The sequence below is a fragment of the Hypanus sabinus genome, chromosome 11 (genome assembly GCF_030144855.1).
Source record: "Hypanus sabinus isolate sHypSab1 chromosome 11, sHypSab1.hap1, whole genome shotgun sequence".
Taxonomy (NCBI): domain Eukaryota; kingdom Metazoa; phylum Chordata; class Chondrichthyes; order Myliobatiformes; family Dasyatidae; genus Hypanus; species Hypanus sabinus.
In genome coordinates, this window is record NC_082716.1 from 80344593 (window position 1) to 80358874 (window position 14282).

At 39.5% G+C, this 14282-nt stretch overlaps 1 protein-coding gene across 5 annotated transcripts in view; it reads right to left on the reverse strand.

Annotated features, from left to right (window-relative positions):
- rgl1 (ral guanine nucleotide dissociation stimulator-like 1) overlaps positions 1–14282 on the reverse strand; it is a 166150-nt gene that overhangs the window by 16615 nt on the left and 135253 nt on the right. For all 5 annotated transcript variants that reach the window (XM_059984834.1, XM_059984831.1, XM_059984835.1 and 2 more), the window contains exons 7-12: positions 13763–13978; positions 11473–11576; positions 10723–10807; positions 6679–6768; positions 3464–3550; positions 1402–1434 (exon numbers count right to left, since the gene is read on the reverse strand). In XM_059984834.1, the coding sequence (XP_059840817.1) occupies positions 1402–1434; positions 3464–3550; positions 6679–6768; positions 10723–10807; positions 11473–11576; positions 13763–13978 (615 nt within the window). The remainder of the gene's footprint in view (positions 1–1401; positions 1435–3463; positions 3551–6678; positions 6769–10722; positions 10808–11472; positions 11577–13762; positions 13979–14282) is intronic.

A 14282-nucleotide genomic window follows, 5' to 3' on the forward strand; every position in this document is an offset into this window, starting at 1 on the left:
AAACTATATTAAAAATATGAATTTGCTGCTCACTCAATGCATTTCAATCAAAGACCAGTGGATTTGAAGTACACTGTGCAACTCACTGAAGAACAACTAGCATAGAATTTTATCCCAAGATTGCTTTATATCTCAATTCCTTTCCAGGTAATTAAAATTACTCAACATTTATACAGTCATAAACCTCAAAGAATTTGTGGACAAGCATTCTGGATGGCTGTTATTTTATTCCAAAAAATTCTTGAATATAACATCAATATCAATGGTTAGACTAATAGGATTTTTTTTAAGAAGGTAGTGACTAGGAGAAGTGAAATGCTGGAAAGCTGTGAAATCTGAATTGTTTTATTTTAATCAGTTCTGGGTTCTCTGCAAAATCACCATTTTATCTGTCAAATGAAAAGTGAAGGACTTTTCTAAGTCCAACTTTGAAAACAGCTTTGCCCGAAACTGGATATCACGTTTACTGCACCCCTCCGTCTAACAAAATCTGAACTGGGAAAATATTGTCTGTTCATTCATTATGCGCCATGTCGTACAATGTAGGCGATCATGATCTTTCCATGACCACGATTGTTCTTTGCAATGTTGTTGCAGAAGTGCCTTCAAATGGGCAGTGTCTTTACAAGACAGGTGACCCCAGCCATTATCAATACTCTTTAGAGATTGGTTGCCTGGCATCAGTGGTCACATGACCAGGGCTTGTGATATGCACTGGCTGTTCATACGGTCATCCACAACCTGCTCCCATCGCTTCATGCAACCCTGATCGGGGGAGAAAGCAAGTACTACACCTTGTCCAAGGGTGACCTGCAGGTTAGCAGTGGGAAGAAGCAGCTTACACTTCCTTTAGTAGTGCTGTATCTCCAGCCCACCATCCTGGGAAAAATACATCTTTCAAAAATAAAATGGCAGAATCACTTCTACCTCAAATACTACATTAAAACTCAACTACATTCCCAATAGAAGGTTTAAAAAGATTATGAGCAACTGGTGTACATGGTGGAAAAAAAAAGTCACACTTAGGATCATTCAATAACAAACCTCTAACCTGCATCCCAGACAGATACAGGATAGTTGCTGACAGTGACTACATAGAAATTACAGAATTTTTATTTAGCCCAATTGATCTATACGTGTGCTCGTGATCAATTCACTTCACTTCATGCAACTGAAGATATTTCTATTCCTTTCACTTGTGTATAATCGTGTTGCCTCTTCAAATCATTATGCAATTCCCTTTAACCTCTTTATAGCAAGCTTTGGAATCATTTACTAGATTTTTGTGACATAATTTAAAGCCATTAACTTTGGAGAAAGTAAAGCCTAATAAGATTTTTAATAATACTTTGCCTTCATACATTTCAGAAAATTGTGTGACATTTAATAATTCATACTAACCCTTCTCCTCTTTTCAAAGTTGATCAAACCACCCTAGGAAACACAAGGGACAATAAGCATTAACTTAACTTGCAAATAAAGGCAAAGTCAGGCATTTACAGACAGACATACAATAGAATTTATGAAAATCTATATATAAAGACTGACAAGCAACCATTGTGAAAAAGACAGATTGTATAAATAAAAACACAACACTGAGACTGTGGGTTGTTGACTCCTTGAAAGTGAGTCCATAGGTTGTGGAATGAGTTCAGAGTTGGGGTGAATGAAGTTATCCACACCGGTTCAAGAGCCTGATGGTTGTAGGGTAATAACTGTTCCTGAACTTGGTTGGTGTGTGGCACCTAAGGCTCCTGTACTTCCTGCCCAGTGGAAGTAGCAAAAAGAGAGCATTGTCTGGATGAATGCACTCCAGGATTGTAGACATAGAAAGGCCACAGTTGAATACAACTTAACTGGCTTCCAAAATAGGAGTCCAAAATTCAAAAGTAGGACAACTTATAACCCTCTCCATTACATAGGGTTTGGGTGCCTTGGAAGCTACTTCTAATATGATTTTCTACCACGCAAGTACTTCTTTTAGCTCAGTGAAACCCATGTTTTCCAGCGGAGATGCACCCCTAACAACAAGTTCTTCTCTCAACAGCAAAGAGCAATCCATAGGCAAGGGAATTCTGAGTATTTGTTACAGTATTACTGTACAAGTATCAATCCAAGAGTGTCTTGTCAGTCCAAGGCAACTCCACTCTGAACAAGCAACCTGTAATAAAACTTAACCTTCGTTTGTCCTCAATAAAGCACCTCAGTTTATTTTTGCTCATCATTTTGCCCCATAACCCTACATAATAAAGGGTGAATTTTAAGTCTGTATCTCAAAATTTTAGAAGTAATTTGAAAATTTCCATGACCCAAACTGCAATAACGTGAAGGTGGATTGCCCATTAGTAGCTTTTAATTTGCTTAAGATGTGGTCGTTGTGCAGAGTAATTTATACGACACAACAAAACTGGCGGCAAAGAATGAAAGGCTGCATGGCATCCAAGTGACAAAGCTGCATGAACTCTGCAACACACAACATTTCGGACCACAATTAAAAAGGACTGCACTTAGAAGGATCTGCATAGCTATCTTCATTCAACTTCAGAGTTAATTTCACAGTACTTTAAATTACTGAAGATATACATTCAGCTTCTTTAATGCATTCTCAACCTACCCCATAAATGGTTTCACTTTCATGATGATTACCTTCAAACAACTTTCATTGATGCTCTAACTTCTGGGCCCAGCAAGTAAGTGCAATTACGAAGAAAGGACAGTAATGCCACTACTTCCTTAGGAGTTTGTGAAGTTTTGCCATGATACCCAAAACTCTGACAAGCTTGTATAGATGTTCAATGGAGAGTATATTGACTGGTTACATCATGGCCTTGTATGGTAACACAAATACCTTTGAATGGAAAATCCTACAAAAAATAGTGGATAAGGCCCAGTCCATCATTGAGCACATTTACAAGGAGCAGTATCACAGGAAAGCAGCATCCATCATCATGGTCTCCAACCACCCAGGACATGCTCTCTTCTCACTGCTGCCATCTGGACGGTGGTACAGGAGCCTCAGGACTCACACTACCAGGTTCAGGAACAGTTATTACCCCTCAATCATCAGGCTCTCGAACCAAAGGGGATAACTACACTGAACTTCACTCACCCCATCATTGAACTGTTCCTATAACCTATGGACTCACTTCAAGTACTCTTCATCTCATGCTGTTACTGTTCATTGCTTATTTATTTTTGTATTTTGCAAAGTTTGTTGTCTTTTGCACACTGGTTGAATGTCCAGTTCAGAATCAATCAGGTTTAATATCACTGCATAAATTGGTATGGTCTTTCATTGATTTTATTACAGTCATTATTCTGTTATGGATTTATTGAGTAGCCCCGCAAGAAAATGAATCTCAGGTTTGTATATGGTGACATATATATACTTCGATAATAAATTTACTGTGAACTTTGAACGACAGCAACCAAAGAAGGAATCACAACACACAGTAATACTTACATCAACATAATCCGGGAGTGCAGTGTCCAGCATTGTCAGATCAGTCAAGAAGGTACCAAGGTATGGCACAGTCCCTTGCATCACACCCTGGGGAATACAAGCAACTTAGTTCAACTTTGAACATGCTGGGTGGCGTGAGCTTCTCGACCATCCTGACCACACGTTACATTCTCTTTTTATTCTACTAAATCAATTTGGAATTAAACAGGTTAATAGTTCAGACATAAAGCCAGGGCACAGACTAGGAAGACCTGGCACTTTGCGCCAAGATAACCATGCCAAGCTTTATGGAATATTTGTTACTTGAATTTGGGAGCTCTTCCACGTCATAGGTCCCATAAAAGACATAACCTTTTTGCTCATTGTTCACATCAATACTATTGGAAAGATGAATAGAAGCTATTTCATAGCTTGGTATTAGCAAGTATCACAGAAATCGCAAGGTCAAATACAGCATTCTTTCCCAATCAAGCTCCACTGAAGAGCCTATTTGATAGTTTTCACTGCCCAGGTGATCATCAGCACTTTTAACAAAACATGGACTTGACATCCTGGTATATCTCATCTCATGCAACAATCAGTACTTAGCTTAAGGTACGTTTGAAAGGATCACAGGGCACTAATACATCTAGCTGCAAGATTTTAACCTCCATCACCAAGAACCTCTCGGTAACACCACAGCTATTAGGCCAAGTCCTGAAGGTGAAAGTTGGTTGAAGCAGGTAGTGAGAACAAAGGTTAAGAGAGGTGGATATGGGTGGCATCTACTTGGCCTCACTTGCACAATTCCAACAAATTGAGACAAACTTATAATGATTGGTAGGAGTGGCCAAGATCAAAGCTGTACATCACTGCCACGTGATTCTGGTGTTGGACAATGAAACAAGTTAGCGGAAGTGCGTTCCATAATGTCCTCACTCTTATGTACCACACAGCCTAGGACACAAGTATCAAAGACAACGCTGAAGTGCTTGCAAACGTCTTCATCCAGAAACAGAAGTCCCAAGTATTACACAGACCAATCTCCAGGCATTTCAATTCAGTTCAGATGATACAAAGAAATGGCCAAGTGTAACATTTAGAGCAAAAGATTACAAATCCTGTCTGGCTGAGAGATTCATCTGTGGATTCCCTAATCTATGGGAGAAGTCAGGAACATGAGGGAATTCACCAAGGCTTCCTTCTCAGCACCTTCCAAAGCCCACCACCTCTAACATCTTGAAAGACAAGGACGGCAATGAAGCAGAACAATACTCTTTGGAAATACACCACCAAACCATCACTGTCAATTCACAAACAAGAGAAAATCTACAGATTCTGGAAATCTAAGTAACACACACAAAATGCTGGAGGAACTCAGCAGGCCAGGCAGCATCTATGGAAAAGAGTAGTCGAGGTGTTGAGCTGAGACCCTTCAGCAGGGCTGGGAAAAAAAAAAGTGAGGAGTTAAAAGACGGTGAGCTGAGGGAGAAACACAAGGTGATAAGTGAAACTGGGAGGGGGAGGGGTGAAGTAAAGAGCTGGGAAGTTGGTTGAAAGAAATCCAGGGCTGAAGAAGGGGGTATCTATTAGGAGAGGACAGAAGGCCATGGAATTAAGAAAAGGGGGAGGAGCACCAGAGGGAGACAAAGGGCAGGCAAGGAGATAAGGTGAGGGGGGGGAAGGGGATGGGGAATAGAGAAGGTATGGTGGGCAGGGAGGCCATTACTGGAAATTTGAGAAATTGATGTTCATGCCATCGTGTTGAAGGCTATCCAGATGGAATACAAGTTGTTTCCCCTCCAACTTGAGTGTGGCCTCATCACGACTGTGGAGGAAGTCATGAATGGTCAAGCTGGAATGGGAATGGGAAGTGGAATTAAAATGGGAGATCCCACTTTCTAGCATATGGAGCATAGGTGTTTGGCGAAGCGGTCTCCCAATTTATGTTGGGTCTCACCAATATACAAGAGGCCACACTAGGTGAACTAGATACAGCAGATGACCCCAAAAGGTTCACAGGTGAAGTGTCACCTCACCTGGAAGGACTGTTTGGGACCCTGAATCGTAGTGAGGGAGGAGGTGTAAGGGCAGGTGTAGCACTTGTTCCGCTTGCAAGGATAAGTGTCAGAAGGGAGATCAGTGGGGAGGAATGAATGGACAAAGGAGTTGTGTAGAGAGCGATCCCTGCAGAAACAAGAGGTGGGGGAAGGGAAGGATGTGCTTGGTGGTGGGATCCCATTGGAGATGGTGAAAGTTACAGAGCTGGACCTGGAGACTGGTGGGGTGGTAGGTGAGGACAAAAGGAATCCTATCACTATGGAAAGGTGGGAGGATGGGGTGAGGGCAGATATGCGCTAAATGGAAGAGATGCAGTTGAGGGCAGCATTGATGGTGGAAGAAGGGAAGTGCCTTTCTTTGAAGAAAGGGGACATCTCCTTTGCTCTGAAATGAAAAGCCTTATCCTGAGAACAGATGTGGCAGACACAGAGGAATTGAGAGAAGGGGATGGCACTTTTACAAGTAACAGGGTGGGAAGAGGTATAGTCCAGGTAGTTGTGAGAGTCATTGGGTTTGTAATAGACATCAGTGGATAAGCTGTTTCCAAAGAAACAGATAGAAAAATCGAGAAAGGGGAGGGAGGTGTCAGAAATGGATCAGGTAAATTTGAGAGCAGGGTGGAAGTTGGAGGACAAGTTGATGAAGTCGATAAGGTCAGCCTGGGTGCAGGAAACAGCACCAATGCAGTTGTTAATATAGCGTAGGAAAACTGTAGAAATCCAATACCTTTCTACCAGTTCTGTGATTACTTCCAACACAAGGCACAAAGACTGTAGCAATTTCTCATCACCTTTGAGGCGATTTAATTGCTACTCTTGCAAGTGACACCCATGCCCCAATGAATGAACAAAATCAACTATTGTCAAGACCTCACCTACTAAGGCCTAGAGGCATACTCCTGCTTTATTGGTCCAGGCATTCAATCATAATCAAATGAAATGTAGAATATTTTCATTGAAATTATGTCAATATAGAGCAATATTTCATTTTCAGTACAAATAGTTTAAGGTTACAACTAATCTGAACACTTTGAAAGAGCAATCAGTAATACCAGTGTTCCATTTAATTCTAAGTACTGGTAAATAGCCAGATATACAACAGCTGCATTATACAAATACAAGACCAATTTCCAGGCAATTTTTTCACCTGGTGGTGAATATAAAGGAGTAACCTACCATATCTTTCTGCAACTGCAGCCGTTTCTGAGTCCGTTTCTGGTTTTCTTTCACACTGCTGTCCAGATTTGCAAATTTTGAAGTGCCTTCCTGAAAGGACGGAAATAAAAGGCAATTAGCACCCTGCCGGATAATTTCCCGCAATGTTTTACATTCCAGCTGAATCAAATTTATTCCATTCGAGGCTCTTGTAAAGAAAAAATTTGATTCAGCTAAGATATTTCCAACTGTGATAAGTTGTACAGTGCTTTATTTAGAGTGAAAGTTCTATGCAGCCATACAGAGGACAGTATCGTACCAGATTGTTAACAACCTACACCTAAGTACACACAATTTACATCACTGGGAATTGGAAGGGGTTAACTTGCTTGCAGAAACACTGATGGACCTATTGTACACAAGAACAATCATTGCTCCTTACTATGTAGGTATAATCTCATCAGGTATTTACATCTCAATTCTTTCCAATCCTACTTTCTTTCTCTCTGCACATTGGGTGTTCGACTGTCTTTATTTTTATGTTTTTTTAATTATTTGTTTTTTTAAATGGGCATGATCTTTTTTTGTTTCTCTCTGCACATTGGGTGTCCAACAGTTTCATTTTCTTTCCTTAAATGGGTTCCTTTGGGGTTCTTTGTTTCGTGGCTGCCTCCTAGGAGACGAATCCCAAAGTTGTCCAATGTACACATACTTTGATAGTAAATGTACTTTGAACTATTTGTTGGAAGGTGGAGAAGTTTCATATACAGTCATACTGGGAACTAGTTCAGACTTTCTGTAAGCTTCCAAACTTGGATTGCTGGTCACACTGATGGACAATAAAAGGTGAAGCTCTGACGTGCATGGAGAAGATGCTCCATGAAAAACATTGCTTCCACAGGTATCAGAGATGAAGATAACCAGGACTGTGTCAAAGTATGCATATTCACAATCTCACAGTACCAGTAGATGATACAGACAGCAGTCCCACAATGCAAGCTCCAACATAAATAGAAACTGGTAATCAATGCTGACCTCGTAACTGACCACAGAAAGGTAACTATAAAGCTAAAGGTAATCATGCATCTATATGACTTCTACAGATTAAAGGAAGGCTACATAAAAGTGAATTATATATGGGACAGCTATATCCCTAAAGAAAGCACAAGCTAAGACATCATCCATGCTAGATATTTATAACTACAAAAACTGTTATGAGACTCTCCAATAAAGAACATTTTGGCATTCAGTATGAGATTTGTGAATAAAAATCTTTGTTCACCCAATTTTGATTTCAATCAGAGGATGGCCAATTGACAACAAAAGGCGGATGGGTTACAAGGGACTAACACAGCATAAGATCAGGGCAACTTCGAGGCAAGCATCTTGAGAACTATGGAACTCAGAGACCTCTGTGCAGAAAGAATATTACAGAAAACTGTTCTGCATTTAGTCCTCTTTGAGCAGACAGAAACACACGACTCTATTCAAAACAGAAGGGGAATTAAACAAGGAACCCTTACTTTGACTTTCTTACCCTGTGAACAAGGTGAAGTGGTATGGTAACTCAGCAATAAGTTTGTAAGTAGCTAACACCATGACTGATTAGTAACTAAGCAAGTGGAAGAGTGAAAGAGAAAAGGAATGGGATGAGTCAGAATGATAAATGTGAACGGCTGAGTGAAAAGTTGCAAGACCATACAAACAGAGAAGGCCAGAGTGACAAGCAGGATAAGATTATTGAAGGATATGAAAAAGTGTGAGATACTCAGCAGATTTGGGGAAAAGAAGCCCATGTTATTGACAGAATGGTTTCTGAGCTCAACTGCTGACTGTGAACCATTTAATTTTATGGAAATGAAAACTGCTGCAGCTCTGGGAATTTGGAAAAACAGAAAATGCTTGTCTGGTGAAAGAGGGAGTCAATATTATAGGTGGATGACCTTTCAACAACCAGACCTGTGAACTTTTCAATTTTGTTTTAAAAATTTATGGAAGGCAAACAGAGGAAATGGAGTCAGGATATCAAGAACACCAGGTAGCAGAAATGAAGGGGTAAAAACATGCAAATACACGGGTACAATGGTTCAGATGCAGCTTTCTATGAAACTGGCTGCCAAAGTTTCCGCATGGATTACTTCAATCCAAGCAACAGAGGGAATTTGTCTGAGGCACCATCAATGAATGAGTGCTCATAATATTATACTGATAAGGAAAGATACAATGGACAGTTCTGAAGTCACAAATTGTCTGCTAATGTTCCACAGTGGCAACTGACTGACTAAAATGTGAAAACGGGGAACTCTACAGGTACAGTACAGTGCTGGAAATCCAAAGCAACACACACAAAATGCTGGAGGAACTCAACAGGCCAGCCAGCATCTACGGAAATAAACAAATAGTCGATGTTTTGGACCGAGACCCTTCATCAGGGCTGAAAAGGGGAACACGCCAAAATAAAAATGTAGGGGAGGGAAAGAAGGCTAGTCCTGAAGAACGGTTGCAGCCTGAAATATCGACTGTTTATTCACTCCCACTGATGCTGCCTGACCTGCTGAGTTCCTCAAGCATTTTGTGTACATTTGCTTAAGATGTGAAAAGACTGTTTTCTAAATGGATTTCGAATTAATGCTTCAAGAAGTGAACCATTGTGCTCACTGTCCGACTGTCATTCAGTTTTAAATAAGCACAAATATTCTAGCAGAGGTCAATCTTGGCTCAGCTCAGTGTATTTTGCTGCCTGTTAATTTGGTTAAGCAAGCAAAACTTCAGGGTCGAGAAAAATAAATCAGAAATAAATAGGAAAAGGGATATCTGAGGAATTGGAACCACATTCCTTAGAATGTTCATGAGCACCAAGTATTTACAGTTACAGTATCAGTCTAAACTTCCTATCCCTAAATACAAGCACTTATTCCTCATTATTAACCCAGTTTTTCCATACCAATGCTGAATTAACCCTAATCTAAACTGAGGGTGAGCAGTTATTTTTAAACATTGGAGGCCTAGAGAGACATGTGCTGGCAGCAAGATCTTTTTGTTCAGGGTGAAGGGGCGGTCAAGAAAACATCTTGGCAATTAATCAATGAGCTGGGAAGGATGCGTCAGCTTTGTGGAAAGAAATGGTAAAAGATCTAGTTGCAATTCCTAATATCTTGATTTGAATCATGTTACTTATTTTTACAAACAAATTAGCTCAGCTGAACTGGATTACTGCCATACTGTTTATACCAGCAAGATGAAAGAGCATTTTTCATATATTATTAAACACACTTCTCCCAAATTTTCAACTAAATGCAATTTGCTTCCGCCCCCACTAAGACAGCAAGCATTGATAACATGCCCAAAATGAGGTGACTGTGTATTTAATGAGATTTCCTTACAATGCTCTTATCTTTGATAAACTTACAAAATATGGTGACACTGAAAGATCGATAGTGTTTCTCATACATACGAGTGATTATTTTAGCACTTGGAACATATTCAGCATTTTAAGAGCATACTGTTCTATCAAGAGTCAGAGAAACCAGTTGAATAAGATGACAGCTGATTTAATTTATGATTTTTTAAAATTTAGTAGCTACAGTTAAAAAGATTCCACAAACAAACATGTGGATTATAAATGAGGCCTGGGTCTCAAGCAGCCAGTAATCCTCATCAATAAAATAACAAAGTATAAGAAATGGGTGATAATTGAACAAATCAATTACACACAGGAAATGACACACAAGCATTTCACCTGGCTTTTAAATTACGGGGAGCTCAGTGCATGAAGCAAAATGACCATAATTAAACAAATTTCGCTTTGCAATTCATTAGAAGATATTCCAAGATAAACTTCTATCACTTGGAATGGCAGCACAAGTTTAAAGCCAGTTCATGAAAAATTGTACTTATCATTTCCATTAGAAATTTTGACCAGCTAGACCAAACCAAACTACCTGGTACAAAATGGATCTGAGATTGGTATACAGTATTCATTAGCTGTCAGCAACTGGCTTAACCCATTACAAGAACTGTTTATAACGATTTAATGCCCCACCTATAGGAAAGTATTCACCTTACCCTCATTAGGAGCTCTCTACTTGTCAGATGATTATTTTGGTCAGAAAATATTTCTGAAAGCTCTTCAAACATCAACATGCTGTCTCTAATCAAAAGAGTGAGACACAATTATAAGAAACAGATTAATTACCTGCCATCAAGGTGTCTGATAAAATAAATAACGGATAGCTCTGTGGAATTTTATATTTTCACAGAACAAAAAAAGAAGATCTTTATCAAACGTTATGGTAGCCAGACAAATGCTCAAGCAGCTTAAAATATTTAAAAAATCAGGATACGATCAAGTTTTCTCTGACATTGAATTCCAATCTCAGGCAATTGCTTTAGAGAGATTTAACACATTTCATTGAGTGATGAAGGATTGCAAATTCTCTATGTTGTTAGTGAACACTCTTACTTCACCAGAGAAATATACGCTCAGAGTAACAATTTTGACGGCAATTCAGATCTAAATTGGGATAATATTTTCTTTCACCCAATCTGAGGTCCACAGACCCCTTGCTTAATGGTATTGTTCGTGGCATTAAAAAAAAGGTTGGGAACCGCTGCCTTAGAGACAATTACTCAGCAAATGCTTATTCTCCAGTCAAGACAGATCCTTTAGGGGATTGGGTAAAACAAATCTGAAAACCCTGTCAAAATCTTTGAGATCTGCCCATCTTGAAATTAAACTCAGGGAAGAATCTGCAATCCATGTCACCGCATATGTATTAAAGAAAATGCATACAGCCATCTTGGTAATAGACTTACTTTGATACAGTAGCCCAAACCTTCTTCAGTCTGTAGATGGGGTTTGACTGCAAGGCTGAAAGTATGGCACGCAGTGAGGAGAAATTCTTCATGATCCTGCATTCCTAATGGTAAAACAAGAGATTTTTTGTCTAAATATGAGTGGTTGCTGAATTCTTGATACCTTAGGGTTTTGAACATAGCTACCAAGAGTCAGCTGTGAAAATACCACAGCATTAAGGTTTTGTGGAAAACATTTATACTTGGCAGCTTAAAGCTTGTTATTCACATTTTCTTTACAACCACCTCCTCCCTTCATTGCCTAACAACTTCAGACACCGGTCACAAATGAGGTCAAGGACACCAGAAGAGACTTCAGAAGTGATCAAATACAAACTTTTCTTCTAAAATTGTTTTGCGGTGGTGGGAGGGGAACAGACTGAAAAGAGAAGCCTTTCTGCCGATAATTGGATTAAAAGTGACAACAATGGCTGAGGTAAAATCCTCATGTTGAAGACCCCACTGCATACAATAATCTCAGACATATCAGAACTAAAACTGATGCACTTCTATTAGCTACAAGTGAACTAATATACAGCAGCTGATGCCAGGATAGCTAGCCTCAGCCAGAATTATGGTGGGAATGTCTTCTATGTTCCTTGTTCTACAGAGATCCAGGGAAGCAAGATTCCCATTCCAGGACTCACGAGGAAATGCATACAGTGGAACCTGATGCAAATTATCGATTTTTGATAATGGAATGAGGATGGAGCCAACCTGTTCCTCTTCCACCGTGCTCCCTCTCCTCAAGTGATTGTTGGATTGTTCATTAGTTGAAACTCGGGGACAACTTTGACCAAACATTGGAATGTAGCCACAAGGGCACATGCCCAAGCAAGATAAAAATTAAAATAGTTAAAGATCTTGCACTAAGGAGGGAGAGAAATTGTTTTGGATCAAATAACCAACTTAATTTTTCCCAAGTGTAATTAAAAATTAAGAACATGTTGCTATTATGCATCATTTAAATAGCATTACCATTTTTAATGCTAATATTCAAATACAGACGCCTACAGAAGCACAGAAGTTTATATCCCCAGTAACTTTCTCTTTCAAAGACTTGTAGATTTATTTCAAGAAAGAAATGAATAAAGACTCAACTCCACTATATGGGGCAGAGGTCATGACCCAGTGAAGTTAATAAGGCTATCCATTTGTAAAGTTGTAAGATGATTATGGAAGAACTGAAGTAAAAAGCAGACACAAGGACGCCCCAAATCTTGTATAATTAAGGGAAGCACAAGAACAAAGCAACCACAGCATCTCTACTGCACAAGACACGGCACAGCAAATACTCTAAAGGGAGAAAAGAGTGCTAGTTATTCATTATATTCTCAGTTTAATGGGTACAGTTTCCAGCTCATGGTTACAACCAAGGATGCAGAAGTTATGTTGATACAGCCTTCCAAAGTCTCAGAATGATGAATAACCAGAACTCACTATACTTCAGAAATGCTTCTTGGACACCCACCTCAACTTCCAGTCACTTCTTCCTAATTTTACAAGCTTTCAAATTCAGATATAGCAACACCCAATGACCACAACCCAATAAGCTTCCAAACCCACCAATAGGAAACAACTAGACTTGATCTGCTTTCAGTTTTAAAAGTCCTCTACTACCCTGATTGACACTTGCACCATGGCCTCTGACCTTTCACATTGTGAAAACAAACAAGTCAACAAGTACACTCAAAAACTTCTATAGTTTTACCATGGAGAGCATTCTGATAGGCTGCATCACTGTCTGGTATGGACAGTACCAAAAGAAGCTGCAGCAGGTTGTAAATCTGGTCAGCTTGATCTTGGATACAAGCCTGCAAAGTACCCAGGACATCTTCAGGGAGTGGTGTCTCAGAAAGGCAGCGTTCATTATTAAGGACCTCCAGCACCCAGGGCATGACCTTTTCTCACTGTTACCATCAGATAGGAGGTACAGAAGCCTGAAGGCACACATTCAGCGATTCAGGAACAGCTTCTACTCCTCCGCCATCCGATTCCTAAATGGTCATTAAATCTTTGGACACCACTCACTTTTTTTTCACTTTACAGTATTTCTGTTTTTGCACGTTTTTTTAAAACTCTATTCAATTTACATAATTGATTTACTTGTTTATTATTATTATTTTTATTTTATTTGTTATTTTTCTCTCCATCTGCTCGATTATGTATTGCCTTGAACTGCTGCTGCTAAGTTAACAAATTTCACGTCACATGCTGGTGACAATAAACCTGATTCTGATTCATGTGTTACCTGGGCAACATCAATCCACTTCTCGATGATTCTGGCTCTTTGCTGTGGCTTCAGCTGTAGATCCCTCAATATGGTACTGATGACACATTTTGTGAGGATATTGAACTGGGTGATGGTGGCTCGAATGGTGGGTGCCAGGTGCTTATTTCCCTTTTTGTCCCTTCTGGACCATATACAGCCTAAGCAGTGATGTGGAACAACTTTCTTGAACAATTCCTAAAGTCAAACATAAAATTAAGCACAAGACTTGTAAGTAGCCAATTAAACAGATGTCCAAATGAATTTTAATTCGCATTGTCTGGACTGGGAATCACAGCTGTCAGGGACCCATTGTTCAGACCTGCATTCCAAATTAATTGCACAATACATTTTCAGATGTGAAGACCGGTAGCCAAAGGAAATTTCTAAATGTATATGTCCTAAACCCAAAAATCACTTTAACACCTTCTAATAGCACAAGAAGGTTAAACAAAAATAATAATGGAACTGAGTGCTCAATGGTCAATGCAGACATGGTGGG